At 47.7% G+C, this 23,621-nt stretch overlaps 2 protein-coding genes across 4 annotated transcripts; both read left to right on the top strand.

The window, feature by feature from the left end:
- The first annotated feature begins 233 nt into the window (after positions 1-233).
- Positions 234-11,468, top strand: ei24 (EI24 autophagy associated transmembrane protein). Of its 2 annotated transcripts, XM_088939999.1 has the most exons (11): positions 234-381; positions 1,782-1,915; positions 3,058-3,203; positions 4,197-4,257; positions 4,670-4,736; positions 5,444-5,568; positions 5,805-5,924; positions 6,616-6,727; positions 7,344-7,455; positions 8,067-8,141; positions 8,470-11,468. In XM_088939999.1, the coding sequence occupies exons 2-11, from the start codon at positions 1,874-1,876 to the stop codon at positions 8,630-8,632; spliced, it is 1,023 nt and encodes a 340-aa protein (XP_088796125.1). In that variant the 5' UTR covers positions 234-381; positions 1,782-1,873; the 3' UTR covers positions 8,633-11,468. The 2 variants fall into 2 exon arrangements, with proteins under 2 accessions (XP_088796125.1, XP_088796126.1); XM_088940000.1 differs by lacking the exon at positions 5,805-5,924.
- A 569-nt stretch (positions 11,469-12,037) lies between these two features.
- stt3a (STT3 oligosaccharyltransferase complex catalytic subunit A) lies at positions 12,038-22,777 on the top strand. Of its 2 annotated transcripts, none has more exons than XM_088940015.1 (18): positions 12,038-12,250; positions 13,867-13,988; positions 14,308-14,368; positions 14,555-14,676; positions 15,341-15,486; positions 15,732-15,822; positions 15,928-16,034; positions 16,881-17,045; positions 17,334-17,514; positions 18,127-18,282; positions 18,514-18,605; positions 19,124-19,279; positions 19,770-19,958; positions 20,497-20,613; positions 20,797-20,899; positions 21,256-21,444; positions 22,187-22,302; positions 22,436-22,777. In XM_088940015.1, exons 2-18 carry the CDS (start codon positions 13,901-13,903, stop codon positions 22,472-22,474), a joined length of 2,118 nt encoding a protein of 705 aa, XP_088796141.1. In that variant the 5' UTR covers positions 12,038-12,250; positions 13,867-13,900; the 3' UTR covers positions 22,475-22,777. The 2 variants fall into 2 exon arrangements, with proteins under 2 accessions (XP_088796141.1, XP_088796142.1); XM_088940016.1 differs by having other exon boundaries at positions 12,056-12,127.
- The last annotated feature ends 844 nt before the right edge of the window (positions 22,778-23,621 follow it).

The following is a 23,621-nucleotide window of genomic DNA, read 5'->3' as shown; positions in this document are numbered from 1 at the left end:
AAAATGACACATTCACATATTTTTTACATTCACAATTTAGTGCACTGTTAAGCAGTTGAATATGTTTAAATCGTATACTCTTTAGTGCCTCAGCAAAAACAATAATATATAAAGTAATGTAATACATAATCCATATTTTTAAACAGAAGTAGACTACCGTGTTTCGTATTTCCCGCTCTGACCACCTTTCGTTTCTATTTTGACTACATATCCCATGAGTCTAAGTTTCCGCTAATATGGAGCATGCGTACTGCTGCACGGTGGCGGGCCTGGTCGCGCCAGGCTGGGGGTTGTTTTTGTAAATGTGAGAATCACAAAAGGAGTAAATTAGAGAGCTACAAAAGAGGCGAAGGGAGTCTTTAAACGAAGGAGTTACATGAGGTAAGACAGATCAGCAACAGTCTGATAAGTCTGGTGCCCAAAATGTTGCTTTTTGGGCTGTCGCTGGAAAAGGGTTTCATGCGGGTAGCTGTTGAGTGTGTTTTTTGAGCTTTGCATGATGACAGCTGGTTAATGTATATATGTAGAGCTCTTGAGAAATACGTGACTTGATCTGAACAACAGCAAGAGCTGCTGAGCTCTTAAAACACAGTGAAGGTGGGGGATTAACATCTCTTTGCTTTTCGCGCAACATAAACGTGCAATGTGTATTAAATGTATGACAACTAATAATATAGATTGATCGATTATGCTATGGTGCCCAACAACAAAGACATTGGGTCAGGAAATATGCATCACTTAAACTCCGCTATCTGGAAGCTTGCTAGCTGCTTAATGGCTTTTAAATGTCTTTATTCTTGTCTGTGCTTTACTTTTTTCGTTGAATGTCATTCTCCCTTGTTGGACTTTTATTTTCTCGGTTTTTGGTAATGGAAGCTCTTAACCTTGTTTTATTGTGAAAAGTGAAATCCTCTCTGATCACTACGTTATAACCGTCCCTTCTTCTAACCTTTACGTTGTTTTAACCTGTTAGACAACTATGAAATCGAAAGTTATTTGATGTTCATGTTATGGATTTGATGTTGGCATAAATGACCATTAGCCTGCGTACTTTTGAAACAATGGGGTAAAATACATATACACTGTAAATATACTCACACGTGATCCCTATATCATAAGCCATAAATCAGGATCGTTAAACACATATCTCCACACCTCTTCCGCGTCTGAGATTTTGCTCTATGGAAGGACCCAAGACAAGCGAGTCGCTCTTTCTGAGGACCCCGAGAAGGTTTTCCTCTATTTTTAATGTGGCTTTTAAAATGTTCTTTTAGAAAGCGATTCTACCCTTCTGTTACTGGTGAGCTTTGATACTAATAATTATAAATGACTATTTAAGCCCATTTCTTAATGACGGCTTACAGTTGTAGTAGCTGTTTCCTTTTTCATCTTGAATTTGGTGGGACAAGCACGGTTTTCAATTAACAGATGAAGGGGCAAGATAGCATGGTCCGTTCCACGTCTAAGAAAAACGGTACTAACGCAAGTGAATGACAAACTAGCAACATACACTGCGCGTTTGACGCCGTTCCTTGTCATATCCCCATAACTGTAAGAGCTCTTCACAGCTCATCTTTATACAATCCAGCCTGTATAGAAGGGCAGATCGCAATGGGCTTTGTATTTCAAAACCATGAGAATAAGTCTTTTCCTGGAGCAGTTTGCACATGGGCTACTCGCAGAAGAATGTGGGGGGAAATGAGCCCGCTAACTTTCTCTCTTAACAGTACCGGAGTCATTTTCTTTGCTCCTGAGATAAAGGAGTCTTTGCTTGGTTGCAGGTTCTTGGGATTTCTCCTGGCCAGCATGAGTGCTTCCCAGATTCCAAACCCCTCTTCCTTCTGCAGTTGATGACTTGGGAGATGAGCCAGTGATGGCAGACAGCGTCAGGACCTTCCTTCATGGTGTTGCAACGGTCAGGAATCACCCTCTGTCTTCCCGTTTTTTTTTCCCCCACCTTTCCACCTTGGGAATGTAGCAAATACAGTAGAGAATGTTTCCTCTGTTAAGACATAGTACTAAACAAGCTCTCAAGTGTTATGTGAAGATCTTAATTCGATAGTACTGGTTTCTTTGATTGCTATTTTGAAAAGTGGTAAAGCTCTCTGGCTCTGGAATTCAGAATTCATTGCTCATTTCAAAAAGCAAAATCAGAAGAAATTCAAGGATGCACATGAAGCAAATCAGAAATCTCGGCCGCAGTCAGGGCTGCACAGTTTTCCTTTTGCTTGAAGGAAAAAGGAGGAGCTGCTTGTGTTTCCCAACCTTTAAATAAAAAGTTTGTACTCTTGAGTCGTGGCTTTGTGGCTGAACCGTTATTCTATGAATGTATCTTGCTCGGCATTCTTGGAAAAAATGTAGAAAACTGATGCCTTTTTGTATTGAATAAAACCAGATTTACATGCCTCATATAAAACATTGAGTTGACAACCTAGGAACATCAGAATATTCACCATGGCTGCATAAACAGTTTTGCGAGCTGTTTTGAGTTACTTTTCCATCAGAGGAGGCATTCCTACACCAAACGAATACTTTTTTTTAACCTAAAAACCCAGTCAATAAAGGGTTATATTCCCGAGAAGCATTTAAAAGAAAATCCCGGTCAACTGGGGTGTGAAGTTGGCTGTGAAATATTTGGAAACTCCAAACCATAAACTCCCCACACATCCACAATAAAATTGAGAGACTTAAGCAATTGCTTTAAATGAGAGCGGCCGTAGAAATGAACACAGGTTTTTAGTTTAAGGAGCACCCAATGTTACACAAATATAAGGACGCAGAGAAAGGAGAATTAAAAAAAAATCATTTCTTTCGGTTTTATTTTAAGAGGTTCAGCTTTTAAAGTGCTGTGAAAATTGCAAAATACCCAAATGATTTCCGCTTCCAAACCGGTTTTTTTTCGGATTTTCTGCTTGCTCCCAACGGAAGTTTGTTCCTTGGCACCTGGCAGGCGGGAGAAACTGGGTTTCAGGCCAGCCGTTGAGAGATGGGGACCCCTTGGCCTGGGGGCGCCCTCCTTCCCCGCGTCACGCCTTGCCTGTTTCCATGCCTCCCCAGGGGATTAAGGATTCCATTCTCGGGATCGGGACCATCTCCAAGCTAGATGCCCGCATTCAGCAGAAGAGGGAGGAGCAGAGGCGCCGGCGGGCCAGCGGCGCTCTGGCGCAGAGGCGGGCGCAGAGCGAGGAGCGCCGGCAGGAAAGGTAACCCCCCCCCCCCCCCCCCCAAACCCCGACGGAGAACGGCAGTCCCATTGTGGGGAAAAGGCCAAAGGGGTGTTTTTCGCACAGTGGTTCCACTTTCAAAGGCACCTTCATTGCACACGCATGAGTGTTTCACTTGAAGTCAGCTCCTGGCGTCTTCTCCGCCCTCTGGTTCCCCCTGAGCTCTGTGACGTGGCGGGTCCACTTCTTTAGCTACGGAATTGTAAGACTTAGAACCAGATTGCGTGGTGTTTTATAATAATAATCGCTCACACTTCTATAGCGCTTTTCTGGACACTCCACTCAAAGCGCTTTACAGGTCATGGGGACGCCACAGCCCCCATTACCAGCCCCCACCTGGATGATGCGACAGCAGCTATAGTGCGCCAGTCCGCTCACTTCACATCAGCACATCAGGTGTGGTGGAGAGCAGAGTGATGAAGCCAGTTCAGAGATGGGGATTATTAGGAGGTCTTGATTGGTAAGGGCCAGTGGGGAAATTTAGCCAGGATGCCTGGGTTATACTCCTATTCTTTTTGAGAAACGCCCTGGGATTTTTAATGACCACAGAGAGTCAGAGTCAGTCAGAGAGCCTTTTTACAGTATAGTGTCCCTGTCACGATACTGGAGCATTAGGACCCACACAGACCGCAGGGTGAGCGCCCCCTGCTGGCCCCACTAACACCTGTTTCAGCAGCAACCTTAGTTTCTCCCAGAAGGTCTCCCATCCAGGTACTGACCAGGCTCACACCTGCTGAGCTTCAGTGGGGCTGCCAGTTGTGAGTTGCAGGGTGATGTGGCTGCTGGCAATAGGTATATTATAGGAAACTGTGATTTTAATGAAGTGAATGAGCTTAATTGACAACTCAGGCTGGAACAAGAACCGGAAGAGACAAGGTCTCCCAGGAAGTGAGTTAGACAGCCCAGCTGTAAACAGCTGTAGAGCGCATAAGCTTCTTCTTTGCCTGACTGTAGTGTTGTGTTTTCCTTCAGTGATCCCAAGTTAGCCAGCCGGATTCTCCAGTGCTGTGCGTGGAATGGAGGCGTTTTCTGGGTAAAGTTTTTTTTTTCCGTTCTGTAATTTGTAGGTGCTGCCACTGTAGCACTGTGAACTCAAATCAGACTGCGAGCATTAAAGTATAATTTTGTTATCTAACAGTTGTGTAGTCAGTTGCCGTCATTGTAACTATTCATATGTTGAAAAAGTGACATTGTGTAAAATCTCGGATGCAGCTGTAATTTTGAACACTTCCTGCAGTAAAATTACAATCCAGGAGTTTCTACTGTTCATTTTCAGTAATTGTTCCATCAAGAGCTCGATTTGAATAGGAATTGAAACTTGCAAATGATTTTATGATGAGAATATGTTGGATGATGAGGGGTGTGAATGTCTTGAAAGAAAAAGCAACATGTGTAGGATTTTATGACCATTTTGTTTTCCCTCTGTTGTGTCTGATTCTTCACAGCTCAGTCTATTCCTTTTCTACCGGGTGTTTATCCCACTTCTTCAGACTCTTACGGCAAGAATTATCGGTACGTGTGGCTTCTCGGGTCAACCGCCACCTCTTTTCCGTGCGGATTCGTTGTTCCGATGCATCCCGGCGTGGCTGCATGGAATCACTTGGACTCCTGTAGTTTACAGGGTGACGTCTTGTAACTCAGCAGTATGAAGTGGTTTTCATAGGAATAAGCACACGTTGAATACACATTGAGATATGTTCTGCCTACTTCCTGTGCTGATTGTGTGCAGATGTAATTTGCCCTGGATCAGGGCATCTGCTGAACCAGTAATGAAGCTGCCTTATGAATTCGAATTCTATTTATATTACCTCTTTCCATCTTCCTGCAGGGTGGTATAGCTCCCTTGGCTACATTTTTGCATATACTGTTTACACAGGGCTTATAACCCTTTACACAGCTTTTATATTCTAGATCCAGTTCATGTGCCATAGTACCTTTATTGTACCTGAAATGTTTACCTGCGTGTATTCCTGATTAATGACATAAACATTAACAGGGTAGCAGCTATCATTTTAACCAGCATTTAGATAGCAGCTGTGTGCAGAAGTTCAGCAGTAGCCGTATTTTGAGTTCAGGGCACAAACAGAGGAGAGTATGTGGGGGCAGATTTAAGAGGAGGAGTTGAAGAGTCAACAGGGAGTCTTGTTTTGACCGGTGTGATGCAGCAGCAGCTCCTGTCTTGGCTTGTAAGATCTCCCAAAGTCTCTCGTCCTTTTCAGGCGACCCCTCCTTACACGGCGACGTCTGGTCCTGGCTCGAGTTCATCCTGACGTCCGTGTTCAGCGCCCTCTGGGTGCTGCCTCTCTTCGTGCTCAGTAAAATTGTCAACGCCATTTGGTTCCAGGTGAGGTTTGAGCGCACCGCACGACGGATCTATCTCTGTGTAAACCCCCCACGCAGAACTACCATTTTGTCCTAGTTGGAACAGTGGAACAGTACAGAAAGTGTTTCGCTGCTGGATCGCTTCAGCTCATCCAGTCTTTAAGCCTTTAAACAAGCTAAGCGTTGAGTTTGCCTAACTGGGCTTTATTGTGTGGGGGAGAATGCAGTGTTGAGAATTCTTCTGATCCTCTTCCTCAGGATATTGCGGATCTTGCGTTTGAGGTGTCAGGCCGGAAACCTCAGCCCTTTCCCAGTGTCAGTAAGATCATTGCCGACATGCTGTTCAACCTCCTGCTGCAAGCGCTCTTCCTCATTCAGGTGCTCATCTCTGTTTATTTGGTATTCCAGATGCACTTTGCTTAAATTTGGCCAGCAGCTATATCACCCTGCAGCTCTCAACTGGCTTACCCACTGAAGGTCAGCAGGGTTGAGCCTGGTCAGTACCTGGATGGGAGACCTCCTGGGAAGCTATGGTTGCTGCTGGAAGTGGTGTTAGGGGGGCCAGTAGGGGGCGCTCACCTTGCGGTCTGTGTGGGTCCTAGTGCCGCGGTATAGTGGTGGGGGACACTGTACTGTAGTGGACACCGTCTTTCAGATGAGACGTTAAACTGAGGTCCTGACTCTCAGTGGACGTTCTCGATAAGAGTAGGGAGTTATCCCGGTGTCCGGGCCTAATTTCCCCCCTCAGCCTTTACCGTGGCCTCCAGATTGTCCCCATGTATGATTGGCTTGCACTTGCCCTGCGATGGACTGGCGTCCCGTCCACGGTGTACCCTGCCTTGCGCTCGTTGCTCGCCGGGTAGGCTCCGGCTTCCCGCGACACCGTATGGTTTAAAGCGGTTTGGCCAATGACATGACTTGACATGACTTTGCTTAAATTGCTTAATCTCCATGAATGCTCCTTCCAACTGTTGAGACTCTGCATATTAAGAAATCCTCAACCAGTTTAGCCTGTGCAGTCGGGTGTCATCTGATTCTGGTGTGATGGCGTTGCTTTTGTCCTTTTCAGGGTATGATCGTCAGCCTCTTCCCCATCGACGTGGTTGGTCAGATGATCAGCCTTCTCCACATGTCCCTGCTCTACTCTCTGTACTGCTTTGAGTACCGCTGGTTCAACCACGGTGAGCATGCACTTCGGGCCAGCAGCAGAAACAAAGAGCTGCCGGCCAGCAGGCCACCCATTTCATCTCTGGTTATTGCTCGGCCCTGCTGTTGAAATACACATTGTCAGTATGGGGGGGGGGGCCCTCCCGTTAGCTTTTAGGAAGCTGATTTCGAGAAAAATCCCATTTCAGGAAGGAAACGGGTGATCAATACCTAGACAATCAAAACAAAATCATTTGTTTCCCCGGTTTCTCTGACGTGTAAGGCTTTTGACCTTTCTGCTGCAGGTGTTTGAATTGAGATGCTCGATCTAGATGCAGATTTGCCGCAGCCTGTGGCGTGAATGTGTGACGTGTGGAAATAAATATTCTGTGTTTTCTGAGCTGAGGCTCATTACTGAGTGCGGGGCCAGCAGCAGGAAGGAAGCACAGCCGTGCTTTATAAGTACAAGACATGCAAAAAATGCTCCTTAAGAAATAGTTGTGATTGATTTATGTGAGTTACTTGTATGCATGTTCTGGTGATGTAGTGAGAGTACCAAGTAGTCTATAGCCAACTGAGTGCCGGTATGAAGTTGTCTTTCGCGGCTTCAGATCTATGTACATTCAGATCCTGTTTTCACCTGTTCCATAGGTATCGAGATGCACCAGCGGCTCTCAAACATCGAGAGAAACTGGCCCTACTACTTTGGTTTTGGTTTGCCAATGGCTCTTCTCACTGCCCTGCCATCTTCCTATATCATCAGGTATGACTGGAATGTTTTAAACCTTTAATGCTGTTTTCGTGCTTCTGGACTTGGATGTTTTCAGACTTCCACAGCTTCTTGCTACAAGGCCAAGTGTACACTCCTTTTTTTTTTTGTGGCGTCCCAAATAATCCAGATAGAATTTGCAACTTTACAGCACTTCCAGAGAATGGGGAGTAAGATCTGAGGCTATGATTATCTCCCTTTTGTGTACACAGTTCACCTTTTTCACTCAGAAAGGTTGACTGTTTTTGAAAAGCGGTATTTAAGGAGGCTTTCCCTGTGGCACAGTCAGTGAGGTCGGGCTTCAAAGTGCAAATAGAGCCACCCCATAACCCAGATGTCAGCAGTTCTGTGTTGTGAGACGAGTGTGACTGAGATTCTTCAGTGTGGCGCCAATTCGCCTGCTGGGGGTGTCAGTGATGCCACTGGCTCTTGTCTCGATACCCGACAGCCACCTCTCTGATTTTCCAGAAATCCGTGGGCTCGTGGTGAATTCCATGCCAATCGAAAGGCCAGTGTCAATTCCAAAGGGGGGAGGGCTGGTGGAAAGAGCTTTTCTTAACCGCAGATATGTGGAATGATTATGCCTTTTTTTTTCTCTCTCCTAGTGGCTGCCTGTTCTCGATCCTCTTCCCTCTCTTCATCATCAGCGCAAATGAGGCCAAGAGTCCTGTCAAACCTTAGTGAGTCCCACACTCCGTTCTTCCTCCTGCGCCTGAGAAATGAGCTGCAGAAATCTTCAGTTGTTTAGGCAGCTTTAAATCTTAAAATCTGCGGCATGTAGATTGTATCGGTTACCACCTTGAATTCTAGATTCCCTCTCCTTGCATGTGAACCCTTTTATAGACAGCGTTTGAGAAACGGCGTAGTGGTATTTAGAGAATGGTAAGAACACAGGAGGTTCGCAGTAGGCTTTCTTGAAGGTACTTTTACACTGTGGGTAGGGCTTGCTGCTGGTTTTCCAGTTAAACACCTTTGCCTCTTCGCCTTCTGTCCCCCCCCCCCCTCCAGTCACTTTCAGCTGCGTCTGTTTTCCCTGGTGGTCCTCATCAGCAACAAGCTGTTCCACAAGACCATGCACCTGCAGTCTTCGCTCACGGCCGCGGCCCCCTGCGAGCGGCTGGCCTCTCCCCGCGCCTCCCCGGCCCGCCAGCGCCCCCCGCTGGCACAGTGAGGAGAGCAGGGGAAGGGCAGCCTGGACCACGACACACTCCACGTGGCCCTACCGGGGGGTCCCGGGCTTCAGACCACTCAGGCAAAAAAAAAGGTCTCAATGGCTCTAGTTTCATTTCCTGGAACTGTTTGTTGTTGTTGTTGTTGTTGTTTTTGAGACTGATTCACGCTGGAGGGTTTTCTCGGCCTGTTTGAAATGAATTAGGAGCCAACTTTCTTTTTTTTTTTGTTTCCAAGAAAATGCTACGGTTTGGACTGCTCTGTGCCTGAGACTGTTTGTGTTTCGTTTTCTGAGGGGGCGGGTGGTGTGAGGAGTGTGCAGAAAACGTGCCATTATCCCCGTGTTAATAGTATTGTTCCCGCTGACACAGCTTGTGCACAAGCAGATGTGCAGACTTTTGGTTTTTTCTTCCGTTTGCTAGTTTACATGCTGAAGCTTCTAACCTGCAAACTCCACCCGGTGGTCACAGCTAACCCAGGAACAAGCGGACTAGGAAGTCAAGCTCGGACGTCCATGTGTCGTGTGCAATAGTCTAGTTCGTGCTGCGCGAGTGTCAAGGAGCAGGGAAATTAGGTAAAAAACGAGGGTTACTTCAAGTACACCAAAAAAGCCATCCAGATGTCCTGTCTGTGGTGTCACAAACTGAAACACGTAGGCTGTAGTATTACTGTGAAGTTGCCTCCAAGCGTTTTCTTGCCTGCCAAGATGTGTGTTTGGTGACGTGCTGTCTTAAAAGAGGAATGGATGCAAGCAGGTCTTTCCTTCAATAATTTGAGGGTGGCATCTTTATGGGATGTTAGCGTTCTAAGTACTTTAATGGTCTGAATGTTGATATGGCAGTTTTCTCTCTATTTGGATCAGACTGCGGTTTGGTTTTCTTTTTTAATACCATTCTGAACTTCTGCACAAATTCAGGGATTTAGCAACTGCAGTGGACCTAAGGTTCCCCAGACCAGACTCTGTTCTGTAAAAAAAAAACCTGAAGATGAAGACATCTTCTGTCAGCTCTGGGGAAGAAATCTTTATCCTCTCCAGCCGCCTGGGGCTGATCTGGACTTGTGGAAGATGACGTTTTCCCTCCTTCCGACCCTAACGTTTGTGTAGTGACATGTGGAAGTACTTGAAGTGGGTGGTGATGACATTGAAAGAGAGACTATTTTCCTTCACGTGGGAAATACACTGTATGTTGTTATTTTAAATAAAACCTGTATAAGGATTGTCTTGAGGGAAAAAAAAAACAGTTTGTCTGTTGTCCAGGAATAAGATTAAAGACCTTCAATGACCCTACAAACTTGTATTTGTTAGATATCTTTAGAATATAAGTGGAAGTCTGTAGAGAGATCAGTGATACTTACCTTGAATGCTGTAACGTTTTTGTGAAAAGAATTGTTCACATTGGTAATTCTGTGTTGGATGCTTAAGCCTTTGTCCTTTTGCATGTCTGCTACTTATGAGGCAGGGATTTCAGGTCATCCTCAGTGTAAGAAATAGAAAGTCCGAAGGAGCTTCATTTTGTAAGGAAAAAAAGTGCCTCATTTTGAAGTAGAAGCTCAACTGTTTTCAACATCGGGCTGAATGTTTTTTTTTTTCACAAAACCAGCCCTTGCACAGCAAAAATAACCATTTCCTCTTCAGATGAGCTTGCCTCCGCCATGTGATCCACTTCATATCATCATGCTCGTTTCCCAGCTCCAAACAGCTGACTCCCATCTGCCCTGCCGTATGGTAGCGTGGTAGTGTCTCGGTGTGGGGCAAGACGTGCCGTACGAACAGAAATCTGTCCGCAAGTGGACTTTCATCTAAAATGTTATTTTTTTTGTGTGTGAAGTTGATCTCAGCCTGCATAAGTTCAGGTGTTTATAGATAAGGTCATGGTAAAGCCTGCCTAGGGGGCAATGGGACCCTCCAAACAGACAAATAGGTACTGCAAACAAAACCGAAGACACTCTGCCAAACTCCCAAAACTGCTTCTGTACTGCTCGGTCTCTGAGCCCAGATCAACTGCCCACATGGCAGTGCTGGATAGTAACCACATGGTCCAAAGTTCAGTTTTAGCCTCATCCAAATAGTCCTCGGCTGTTCTGCTGTTTCCTGCATTGCACATCCTGCAAGCGCTTCAGAAGCAATGGAGTCACTCCCTCTGGTCTTCGCCTTGCCTCTGTGTCTCTGTGTCCGTGCGCACACATGAGGAAAGGCACAAGGGAGGCACGGGCAGGGTCTCGGAACACCAGAGCAAAGCGAGCTGGGACTCGGCTCTGAATTTTGTTTGGTGAAGTGTTTCTCTGTGATGCCCCAGTTTCCGAAACCTGGTGGCTCGTGGGACTGCAGCTGACTGTGACCAGGATTTCCCAAAAGGAAGCTCGCGGTTGGCTCGATATTGCCGCGGGTAGGTGTGGGGTGAGTCAGTTGGCGCACTCGGGGCTTGCAGTGAAGCAGCGATGCCTGCAACCTCCCGGGTGCCCTGCAGGCTTTGCGCGGCGTCAGAGAGGGAGGGACAAGTCTCTCCTCGGTCACTTCTGGACCTGACGAATGTCTCTGGCTCTCAAAAAATGAATGGCTCAATGGAGGGGTTGTGGGAACACTCCTGTGCTGTCGGCGATACCCAAATCCGCAACAGAAGAAAAAAAAACTGGTGTTTCTTAAATTCATAACAAAAAGTGTTTACCCGTTATATAGGTCTGTAACAGTTGTTAGCTCTTGATGGTACTGTTAAAGGCATTGAAATGACTGCAACAGGAGCATACAAAGCCAAGTCTGCAGGTTAACTGTTGTGAGTGAAGTTTTGTAAAAGTATTATGCATTTCTTTCAATAAACTTTATTACGCTACATTAATATAAACTGAAAGCGTCATTTATCGTCCCAGAGTACGTGCAATCAAGGTTATCTGGCTCGGGAGTGAGAACATGGCCCTGTTTCTGTTGGTGCGAAAATTAAGGGCAGACCATTCGGTGCTCCAATAATGGGAAGTTGGCCAAGTGTTATCTTTGGGTGCCGGATATGTGTGGGCAGCCGGGAATAACCTGCCGTCCTGAATTATTTCTTAAAGTGTTGTGCATGTTACTTCCCGTGAAGGTGTGTTTTCGGGGAAGGGGAGTACGTGAGCAAGACTTCGGGAGGAAGAAAAAACAGTATTACTGTATTTCTATACGGTAAATCCTTTGCGTTTCAATACTTAATCGCCTCCGACGTCGCGGGGTCGCTGCAGTGAAAGCAATCCGCTTTGAATTCGCTTCCGCTCCTTGCTAAATGGGACACGTCACTGCTGGAGCAGCAGAGAAACTTGACTAGTCTTCGTGGACGCGCCTGCCTGGCTTTTGATGGATGTCTGCCTGGCCAATCCAAAAGTGCCCAGCGTCCCGATCGCCGAGGAATAGCCAATAGAAAACTGCTCCGGCCTAGTGGGGCGGGGCGTAGCAACTTTCGGGGTAGTGTGAGTCGGAAAGGTTTAGTGTGAGAAGCTGGAGCCGTGGAGGGGTTAGAGGGACTGATAGAAGGTAATTAACACAACTAATTGTTCAGTAAGACAACATCAATTTTCACAACATCGCTACAGCATGTGCAGCTGAAAGCCCAACAGCGGCTGTCGTCAGGAGTCAAAAGAGAGTCTTTTTTTGCAGGTAATTTGGAAGCTTCTATTCCATCTGCAAGCCTTCCATACGTAGCTAACTATTCAAACCTGCACTTGGATTTGCACAAAAATTACCAAGCGCAATAATTAAGATAACCGGAGAAGCATGCGTGCATTTAGCGGAGCTGTAAGAGGTTGTGGGGGGAGAACAGCTGCAGTTTACTTTAAAAGCGTTTCGACAAAGGGATATTCGTTAACACTGACATAATGCAACTTTTTTTGCCTCGTATTTAATCGTGTTTCTATTTGTGGACTAAATTCTGTTCCAATTACTTCTGTTTTTTTTTTTTAACTGGAAAATAGGCCAATAGAAGGTAACATTCCTGTTTTGGGGTTCGAGTAAACAGTTTACCGACTGCACTCCTGTAACTGCCTTAGTTTCTTGGACACAGGTTGCATTTGTAAATCTTCCTGAATGCCGGAGCTCTTAATTGCTTGTAACCCTCAGCGGTGACTTCGATCAGATCTCTTCCTCTCTGCAAGTCAGTGATTTATTCGCAGGTGCTGTAAATGTGATCCCATGAGAATCCCAGGGCCCGGACTCCTATCTGTAAAACATCGTTTTTAATGTTTCTTATCCCGAAGACCAGTGTAAATGAAAGCTGTTCTCAGAAACGAGCGTGAGAAACGTTTCGTTCGGAGTGTTGAAAGTCGTTCTGAGAGCAGTTGCTTTGCTGTAATGCTGTTAGTTTCCCATTTTTATTTAAAACCGCTTTTACTATCCCTTCAGTGTTTTATAGATTTGTTTTTCCCCCGCCTTTCATAAAGTCTGTAAAGCCTGCATGCAGTCTGCTTTACATTTTAAACAGCAGTGTCAAGTTAAATCAGAGTAGTCCAGTCCTGATCCTGGGGGGGCCAGCGTGCCTCCAGGTTTTTATTCCAACTCTGCTTTTAACCGTGTAACTCGGGCTTAATTATTGGCTGAATTCAGCCCATTTAACAGCTTCCCCCAACTCTTCAGATGCAGACAAACTTAACCATCCAGTGCCAGGATTGCACATCCCTGAGTTAAATAGTGTTGGGAAAAATAGAATATCATCCTATTGGTGTGTCTGTGTCTTTGGACTGGTGTTTTAAAAGGAGTTTGAACAGTTGTGCTCTGAATACAATGTGAGAATCTGCAAATCCTTAAATTCAGGATGTGAAACCACATAACTGTATATCGTACCCGACACCAGTGCTGTTAGGCAGCGGTGTGGCACAGTGGATCAGGGTCTGGACTCCTCACTAGAACGTTGTAGGTTCAGATCCTGGGGCAGTGCTGTTGTAGGCTTGAGTAAGCTACAAACAGGCATCACTTTGGGTGTAGCCAAGCGCAAACCATAAAGAACATAATAAAAGCCCAGGCATCCATCTCGGAAGACCAGACACTGTACCCCTCTGTCTCTCTCTCTCCCTCCATCTGTCCCTGCACCCGTGTGCTTCGAGTGTATCATGCAGCGCGAGCCGCAGTCTTACCCGAGCCTGCTGAACAAACAGGGTGCTTGGGATTGTACTGTACATCAAGATGCAGGCCTGCTTTTCAGAGATTGGCAAGAGGGGGCCCAGCAAGTGCAGCTCTCTGTTCGTCTCGCCCCTCTGACCGCTCCCTTCCCTCCTCCGCAGGTGTTAAGGTCGAGAGCCCCCTCCCCGTGCGAAGATGACGAAGTTGGGCTTCCTCCGGCTCTCCTATGAGAAGCAGGACACCCTCCTCAAGCTGCTCATCCTGTCCATGGCGGCAGTGCTGTGTGAGTGTCCGACCGTGACAAGGAGCGGGTAATCAGCAGACGGTTTGCCCATATCCAGCCCATATTGGCCCCTGCCAATGCGAAAATGGGCACCGGTGCTCTGAGAAATGGCCTCTGGACTCATAGCTGGAAGGCTGTGGGTTTGAATCCCTGATGGTGTTATGCCCTTGAACAAGGCACTTTACTCAGTTTGCTCAGGTAGAATAATGCTCAGCTGTACAAATGATTTCAAGTTTGGATAAAAGCGTCGGCTAAAATGAATAAGATGAATGTGCCGCAGTCGGGGGTGACCTCTGACCTCTGACCTCATGTTCTGCAGCCTTTTCCACCCGGCTCTTCTCCGTGTTGCGGTTCGAGAGCGTGATCCACGAATTTGACCCGTAAGTTTGTTTGTTTTTTTTTTTCCTGGTTTTTCCTTGGTCTCCTCGTGTACTTTAACTCACAACTACCTTTTCAAAAATAATCATGGCTAGTCGGGGCTTTGGTTTTGAGGGGAAAATGCTTCGGTTCAAAACGGCAGTTGGATCACAGTGTGCGCACTTTGTGTTGTGTGTTTGCGTTCCCAGATACTTCAACTACCGCACCACCCGCTTCCTGGCAGAAGAAGGCTTCTACAAGTTTCACAACTGGTTCGATGACAGAGCCTGGTATCCCCTGGGGAGAATTATTGGGGGCACTATCTATCCAGGTTGGGCTCTAGAGATTGACAGAGAAAATAGTGTTTTGGTATGCAGTCAGTCTGAATCTGGGATCCAGGAACTGCAGATTATTACACTTTGGCCTGAGGGGAAGGTTACATCCTAGTTTAAAAGCAGTTGACGTGATTCCTGCATGAATGTGGCCATCTGCATTTACAGAAGCACCTGGAGCACACACAGCTATGCAGTCTTATCCACAAAGATAGTCGGTGCTTTCATTTAAAAGTGCTTATGCTTTGTCACTCCTGATGCTCCTTTTCTTTCTGCTGGAGAGCGGAATGCGATAAAAGCTTTCTGTCAGGTGATTTTAACAACCGAAGGTAAAGCTACCAACTTTGTGAAGCCCTGTTTTGTAGTTGGGGGGGGGAGAAATGTTGCTGTTTTCTGTTGGAGAGCTACCACTGTGCTGTTAGTGCAATCCTCGCATAAAGCATATCATAGCAGGCACGCGTGTTCGTATTGTTTGTGTTCTTACACGCGATAATGCCAAATGACGTCTTTGCTTAATTTATAGGGACACTAGAACACCACCCGAACAATGAGACTTGTAGATTTTTTTGCGCGTACGTCCGTAGTGTTTTGTTCACGGCGTCGTGCTCTCCAGGCTGCTCCGGGACGGGAACTGACAGCCTCCCCCTCTCTCCTGCCCCTCAGGGCTGATGATCACCTCGGCGGCGCTGTATCACGTGCTGCACTTCTTCCACATCACCATCGACATCCGCAACGTCTGCGTGTTCCTGGCGCCCCTCTTCTCCTCCTTCACGGCCATCGTCACGTACCACCTGACCAAGGAGCTCAAGGTGAGGCGCGGCCCCCCCCCCCTGCGGGGTGGGCTGAGGATGGGCACTGCTAATTTGCACAGTGCAGATGCAACAGAAGGAGGCGCAAGCACCCTGTAATATTTCTCCCAGCATATTTGACTCCAGCATCTGATTCATTTAACCCGGCAATTCGCAGGATGTATTCAGCGTATAAGTGACAATATACCCTTTAAGAAAATCCCTGTGTCCTCGAGCCTGTGTTTGACCACCAGTCTTCTTCCCAGGATGCAGGTGCTGGGCTCCTGGCTGCAGCTATGATCGCCGTGGTGCCAGGATACATATCGCGTTCAGTCGCCGGCTCCTACGACAATGAAGGTACGGGGGTTCAGCAGCTCATTGCACATTTCTTAAGGTCTCTCTTGCCTTTTTTTTCCCCTGCCGGTAGCCAATGCAGACATTAAACGCTTTCTCATCCCACAGGTATTGCCATATTCTGTATGCTACTGACCTACTACATGTGGATCAAAGCGGTGAAGACTGGTTCCATCTACTGGTCCTCCATGTGCTCGCTGGCCTATTTTTACATGGTGAGCAGCAGAGACAGTTTTTCGTTGTCAGGCCAGTTTTAGAAGTAGGTCACCTTGGTCAGTCTCCTGTGTCTGAAGCCCTTAATGTGAAGTGTAATGCCATGAGGGGTGTCTGCTGTGCTAGAAAGTGTTCCCGTTCTTGCACAGCAGAACTGTTCCCCTGCCCAGGCTGGAGTAGGGAAGGCTCCTCTGCACAGGGGAGTGACTTCCCTGTGATCTTGATTCAGTTCAGTTTATTTGTGTATAGCGCCTTTCACAACAAGGTTGCCCCAAGGCGCTTAACAATGCAAGTAACCATACATTTTATGAAGACTGAACAGAAAAGACCAGAAGACAACGGAGGAGAGGAACGAAAAACTCCTTAGTAATTAGAAGAAAAAACCTCTAGGGGTCCAAGGTCAACTGGCTGCCCAACCCCTTTGGGCATGCTAACATTATATAATTAAAACAAAAAAAGGAAATAAATAAATGAGGGTATTAATCCATCCAGCCATCATGTCTTCTGTATGTCAGTACTCCATGCAGATCTCTGTAGACCAGCAAAATCCTCCTAAACAATAGCTATATCCACGATGTCCCTCTTGGATCCATGGCAGTGATGCAGCATCCAACTCAGATGGTACCCAGCCCGGGCTCCATCCGGACATGTGCGGAGGAAAATAGGATAGTTTGGTCACAACAGATGTATCTACCTGGTGGGCCAACGCAGAGGCACACAATGGCATGTAGAGCAGCACCGGAGGCCACGGTTGCAGCAGGCTGTGATGTAAGGTGTGAGTAGGCTAGGCGGAAGTAATGGGTCTTGATTTGAATTCAGTGCCTGAGCCGCGCTCCTGTTGGTTGCAGGTGTCCTCCTGGGGCGGTTACGTGTTCCTGATCAACCTCATCCCGCTGCACGTGCTGGTCCTGATGCTGACGGGACGCTTCTCCCACAGGATCTACGTGGCCTATTGCACCGTCTACTGCTTGGGCACCATCCTCTCCATGCAGATCTCGTTTGTGGGGTTCCAGGTAAGATCTCTGCAGCAACTGTGGATCTGTCATTTAACTTCATTGCTTTGGAGGGGTGGGGAGAGTGTTGTTTCGTTTTGGGTTTTTTTTAATGATTTTGTTTGCATGTGTGACCACGCAAATGTAGGAGATCGATCTTGGTGGATTGGGTTCTAAACCAACAGTAAAGCAATCAGAAAATGGGATTGTGATCTATTTTGTTGGGTGTGGAAGAGGCCCCCCGATTCGTTTCTTTTTTTTTCGGTATTTCCTCTGTCCCACCCTCTCCCTTTCTGTCCCCTCGCTCAGCCGGTGCAGTCCTCCGAGCACATGGCCGCCTTCGGCGTGTTCGGCCTCTGTCAGATCCACGCCTTTGTGGATTATCTGCGCAGCAAGCTGAACCCCCAGCAGTTCGAGATCCTCTTCAAGAGCGTCATCTCTCTGGTCGGCTTCATCCTGCTTTCCGTGGGCACAGTGCTCATGCTGACCGGTAGGGAGAGCACTTTCGTTTGTTGGCTTTCAGCCGGCAGCTAATAATAAGCTAATAATAATGCCTTACAGCTCTGTAGCGCTTTTCTGGAAACACCACTCAAAGTGCTTTACAGGTAATGGGGACCCCCCCCTCTACCACTAGTGTGTAGCCCAGGATGATGTCACAGCAGTCGTAGTGCACCCGTATGCTCACCAGTTATCAGTGGGGAGGAGAGCAGAGTGATGAAGCCAGTTCAGAGAGGGGGATTATTAGGAGGCCATGTTTGGTAAAGGCCAGGGGGACATTTGGGGACACTGGGGTAACACCCCTACTCTTTGAGAAATGCCATTGTTTCTGTCATGTTCCAACTAATTAGACAAATGTTTCAGTATCTTTCTAATTCACGTGGGCGGATGATAATTTATCGACAGCTACAGAAACATTTGTGAACACAGTGCACACAAGCTGGACACTGTTCAGGTTCACCCGTTTTAAAACGGCACAGCACATCCCAAGGTTGAAATGGGATTAAACAGCAGCTCATTCTTACTTACTTCCTACTTGTATCTTTCTTTGTGGAATGAGGCTTTTTGGGGTTTTTAAAGCTCCGTGGGATCTTGGTGTTTTCAGGGAAAATCTCCCCCTGGACGGGACGCTTCTACTCCCTGCTGGATCCCTCTTACGCGAAGAACAACATCCCGATCATTGCCTCCGTGTCCGAGCATCAGCCCACCACCTGGTCCTCCTACTACTTTGACCTCCAGCTGCTGGTCTTCATGTTCCCAGGTACAGTGCGGGGCTTCGGCCAGGAGCATCTCACTTTTCCAGTGTCACTCAAAGAGTGACGGCACTAAATTTCACACAACACCTCTTTGGAGGTGTAGTAACCTATGTTGTCTTCATTGACATATCAAAACATTCTCTAAGATCCAGCTCTGCACGTGGGCAGATTCATCAGAAGGATGAGTCTCGTTTCTGGTCTTGTGTTCTGATGTGCTCATTTCCCTTTCTTCCCAGTTGGGCTGTACTACTGCTTCAACAACCTCTCGGACGCCAGGATTTTCATCATCATGTATGGCGTCACAAGCATGTATTTCTCAGCTGTCATGGTAGGTCGGAACTGCAGTGGACTGAATAACAGTCCTTTTCCGACTCCTGATTTAAGTGGCGATCGTCTTGTTTTAAGAAATGTCATCTAGCATCCTAGACATGCCTGTCTCTGTGTGCATGTGTTTGTGCGTGTATATGTGTACATGCGTGTGACTGGCTGTGTATATGAGATAAGACAAGATCATTTTATTAGTCCTATACATTTTCTTGCATTAGGAATTTTTCTTTTCGCAGACCCCAGCTTGCTCTCCATGAGACACAGGCTCACAGACAGGGAGAGAAGCTTGGGGTCAGAGCGCAGGATCAGCCATTTATACGGTGCCCCTGGAGCAGCTGGGGTTAAGGGCCTTGCTCAGGGGCCCAAGGGGTAGGATTCCTCTGCTGGCTGCAGGATTTAAACCGGCAACCTTCCAGCCACAGGCGAAGATCCTTAGCCACAGAGCCACTGCACCACAAGTCTGTGCGTGCGTGTGTCTGCGTGCACACGCACTATCCCTGATGGGGCCGCTATCTGCAGGTGCGTCTGATGCTGGTTCTGGCCCCAGTGATGTGCATCCTTTCGGGGATCGGCGTCTCCCAGGTCCTCACCACCTACATGAAGAACCTGGACGTCAGCCGGCCCGACAAGAAGAGCAAGAAGCAGCAGGACTCCACTTACCCCATCAAGAACGAGGTGAGTCGGGCGTCCTGGGTCTGTAACATCTGTAACGCAGCGCTGTTTACGTATGATAGATAACACATGACAGACGGAAGCACAAAAGATACAAAAATCGCTAACTGTTGCGAGCATCTTAGCAATGCCTAGCCTGTACTATGTGAAAAGTTACAAAAATCTGCCTGTTGACGTTGCACAGACGCCTCATTGCTTGCACATGTTTTATGGTGAAGATTATGGAGGATTTTTTGGAAAAGGAGGATTTTTCTGGGGTGGCTATAGTTTAACTGCTATAATGTTGACACCCCAACAGCTACCTCCAATCTGTCTTAATTAAAAAGGAGAAAATATACCGTACAGACACAGTACACTAAAATGAAGATTTAAACGGTGCATTTCGGGCAATCTAACAAGGTTGTGGCCAGCAACACCTGGAAGAAGCTTGCCCGTCGAGAGACGGGGTTTCCTGCTTCTCTGTCCACGTCACTCTCCCCCTCTCTCTCGGCAGGTCGCTAGTGGGATGATCCTGATCATGGCCTTCTTCCTCATCACCTACACCTTCCACTCCACCTGGGTGACCAGCGAGGCCTACTCCTCCCCCTCCATCGTCCTGTCGGCCCGCGGCGGCGACGGCAGCCGCATCATCTTCGACGACTTCCGGGAGGCCTACTACTGGCTGCGCCACAACACCCCTGAGGTTGGCCCGCCCACCCACCCCGGGACTGCGGTTATGTTGGATGAGCTCGCCTTCCCCCCCGAGTCTTTTTTCAGAATTATTTTAGCAGGAAATCGTGACAATTCCACAAGCCGCTCCTCTTTTGGCTTGGATTAAAAAAAGTTCTCGTTTGTCGTACCAGACTGGTACTGCAGGGTTAAGTGGCAAAATATGTCTTCTAGTCAGACGAAAAAGGTTTCGAAATGAGCCTGTTGTAGCGGAGCTAGTTCGGGTACGGTGACGTCAGGGCCCTCGCTGCGCGTAGCAGGGACCTCAGCTGCCTGGGCTGAGGGAGGTCTCCTTTAGCTCACGCAGTTGGTTCCCTGTTGCGTTACACCGGAGACCCAGGCGGTGGGCACGACACCGCGCGGAACCGCGACGATCACACCTTCTTTATTCAAAATGTAGATCTGTCCTCAACAGATCCAGTGAGAGCACTGTCCAGCGAGAAGGCTAGTTTTTGTTTGGTCGCCGGCGTGTGATCTTACCTTTTCGTTTGTTTTGGGGGTTTTTTTCGCAGGACGCCAAGGTGATGTCTTGGTGGGATTACGGGTACCAGATCACAGCCATGGCCAATCGAACGATCTTGGTGGACAACAACACGTGGAATAACACGCACATCTCCAGAGTGGGCCAGGTGGGCGGCGGCTCTGTCGTGCGCGTTCTCCGATCCGCACCTCCCCTCTGTATTGTCGGCCTCGCTGAGGAGCTCGGACCCCGCGGCGGGCCGTGGGGGCGCAGACCCGCAGGCGCAGGAGACTTCTGGGATGCGTCTGCGGGTTTCATTTGTCATTAACCAGACGGGTGTCCTCCTTGCCAGGCAATGGCTTCGACGGAGGAGAAGGCCTATGAGATTATGCGGGAGCTGGACGTGAGCTACGTCTTGGTGATATTCGGGGGACTGACCGGATACTCGTCGGACGGTAAGGAGAAGACGGTGCCTTTGCCGCGATTCGGGGAAACTCTGCAGTGCGTTCATGCATTTGACCCTTCCTTCTTGATTAGTAGGAGCTGCAGTCCTCGACTGTGTCCTCTTTTTGATTCTGTAGACTAAAGGAATTTCAAAGAACCGCAAAATTCCTTACATTTCGGTAAGCAGTACTGTTTAAAAGGAATCCCCCTTACAAAAAAACAAGAAGGGAGTAACTGGGTATTATCTTTACTCAGAAGTTGGTTTTAATGATTTATTTTCACGTCCCCGAGAAAAGAAGAGGTGTGTTCAGATTAGATTAGAGTTTGTTTGTGCGTAACCCTGAACCCTCTCTGACGTTGCCCTCAGACATCAACAAGTTCCTCTGGATGGTGCGGATCGGGGGCAGCACGGACACGGGCCGGCACATCAAGGAGCATGATTACTACACCCCCACGGGCGAGTTCCGCGTGGATCGGGACGGCTCGCCGGTGCTGCTCAACTGCCTGATGTACAAGATGTGCTACTACCGCTTCGGGCAGGTCTACACCGAGGCCAGTGAGTAACCCGCGCCGGGGCAGGGGGGAGGGGGGGGGCGCGTTGTGGTTGTATGACCATGGATGTTTATGAGTGACCATTCTCAATTGTGTTGGGAACATAGTAAATATTTCCACTTATGGCACAGGGGCCGTACCTGGTAGAGTTAACCCCACCTTTCAGTTATTCCCGAGATGTTGCGTACGACAGCACGCGTCTGTTTAAGACGCACTCAAGCCAGGTCAGGAGTAACGACCCCAAGCCACTGTCAGGTTTCCCAGGATCCCCCGCTGCTGTGTCTTGAATGAAGCCAGGGTATTGCTTCAGTCCCGTGCCTGGACAGCCGGTTCTGCACTCCCAGAACCCGGTCCACCTGGGTGAAAACGGGCAATCCAGTCACTAGACCATATGGGAAGTACCGCCTGGGTGATGTCTGGCAGCCATTCTGCGCCCGCACCACACAATCGCCCTCCTTCGCAGGAAGTGGAGAAGCGAGCGATTGCTTCGGCAGTTCAATTAAGGAGGATTGTACAAGGCCCGGGTGGAGTTTAGCCAGGAGGCGTGGATGATCACCCCTACTTTTCCAAACCGCGCCCCGGTCTCTTCCATGACCAACGGTCTGAAATGTTCAGCTGGGTCAGGGCTGTGGACTGATGGCTGCCGTACCTGTGCACAGACAGACAGACAGACAGACAGACCGACCGACTTAACGTTGCCTGCCTGCTCTTTTTCATTCCCCCCCCCCAACCCCCCGTCCTTGCAGAGCGCCCCCCTGGCTATGACAGGGTACGAAACGCGGAGATCGGCAACAAGGACTTCGAGCTGGATGTGCTGGAGGAGGCCTACACCACAGAGCACTGGCTGGTCAGAATATACAAGGTGGGGGCTCCCTCCGACGTCACACACCAGCCCCGCACCCAGAGGACTTCTCAGCATTGGAAGCCTAGAAGAGACTCACGATCCTGTTAATAAAATGGCATTTCTCTCTCTTTCTCTCTCTCTCACTCTGCAGGTGAAAGATCTGGACAACCGTGGTCTGTCTCGGACATAATCCTCACCAATCTTCAGCTCCTCACAATCTCAGCACACAGCACTGAAGCCTTCACCTGTGAGACCTAGAACACGAGCTCAGTTTCTTTTTTATACTTGCGTTTGTAATTGCAGAAAGAGATTCTTTTTTTTTTTATTTACACGTGGGGATGGGATGCGGAATGGAACGAGGAGAATCGTGCGAAACGTCCAGCTCGATATGATTGATGTGGTTTCTGCCATCAGGGCCCAGGAGAACAAAATTGACGGTCGTGGGCTTAAAGCTTTTACTGTGGGCAAATAAAGGGAGAAAATGGGGTGAAAACCTTCTGCGTGTCTTTCTTTCCATCTTTTATTTTCCGTTATGTCAGCAAGATCAGGTTTAATGGTTAAAAACTTTTTTCTCGGGTATGTAGGATAATGTTGCATTTCCACCTGGAGACAATTCTCATGTCTCCCAGAATTTCAGATTCATTAAGTCAAGTTTACCCTTGACTAAATGTAAGTCAAAGGGCCAATGGGGTTACATCTGAAGCTCTTTTGAAACTGTGCTTCCTTTACAGATCACAGCATACTTTTTTTTTTCCTGTTTCACATCCAACCTGTTAACCACCAGCTGACTGGATACAAAATTTTCATTTTTATCTACCTCTACATTTTGTGAAAATAATTCACCCCAGTCAGCTTGGATTCACAGCCAGCACTGCAGAGAATTGTGAATTAGTTTGTTTGACCGTTTCTCTGGATTTTAATGGAGTGTAACAGTCCTGCTCCAAAAGAGCAGTGAGCAAAACTGACGAGTGTTGGGGGAGTTTTAAATCTCTCAAATCCTTGACGGAATGGTTTTATCAAATCACAACTCAGGCGTTTAAAATACATTTATGGCAGTTTTTTGTGGCCAAAAAAAGTTCGTCTTTATAAACGCCTACTGTATATTTATATATAGATGGATGGTGAACAAAGACGAAGCTGATCACCAGTGACAGAATGCTTAATAAAAGAATAATTAAAAGTCACCAACTGATTCATTGTGCCCATCAAGTGCCGTATTTCAGAAAAGATGCCAAACAAAAGGAGATCCTAAAACAATGATGCTTGTTGTCTTATGAAGATGGTACAGGAGCCACAATCCAGTGAAGGGGGGGGAGGAGTGAAATAGGTCATCTTGC

Source organism: Atractosteus spatula, chromosome 22, assembly GCF_055471065.1.
Source record: "Atractosteus spatula isolate fAtrSpa1 chromosome 22, fAtrSpa1.hap1, whole genome shotgun sequence".
In the NCBI taxonomy this organism is placed as follows: Eukaryota; Metazoa; Chordata; class Actinopteri; order Semionotiformes; family Lepisosteidae; genus Atractosteus; species Atractosteus spatula.
This window is presented reverse-complemented; position numbering and strand designations above follow the sequence as displayed.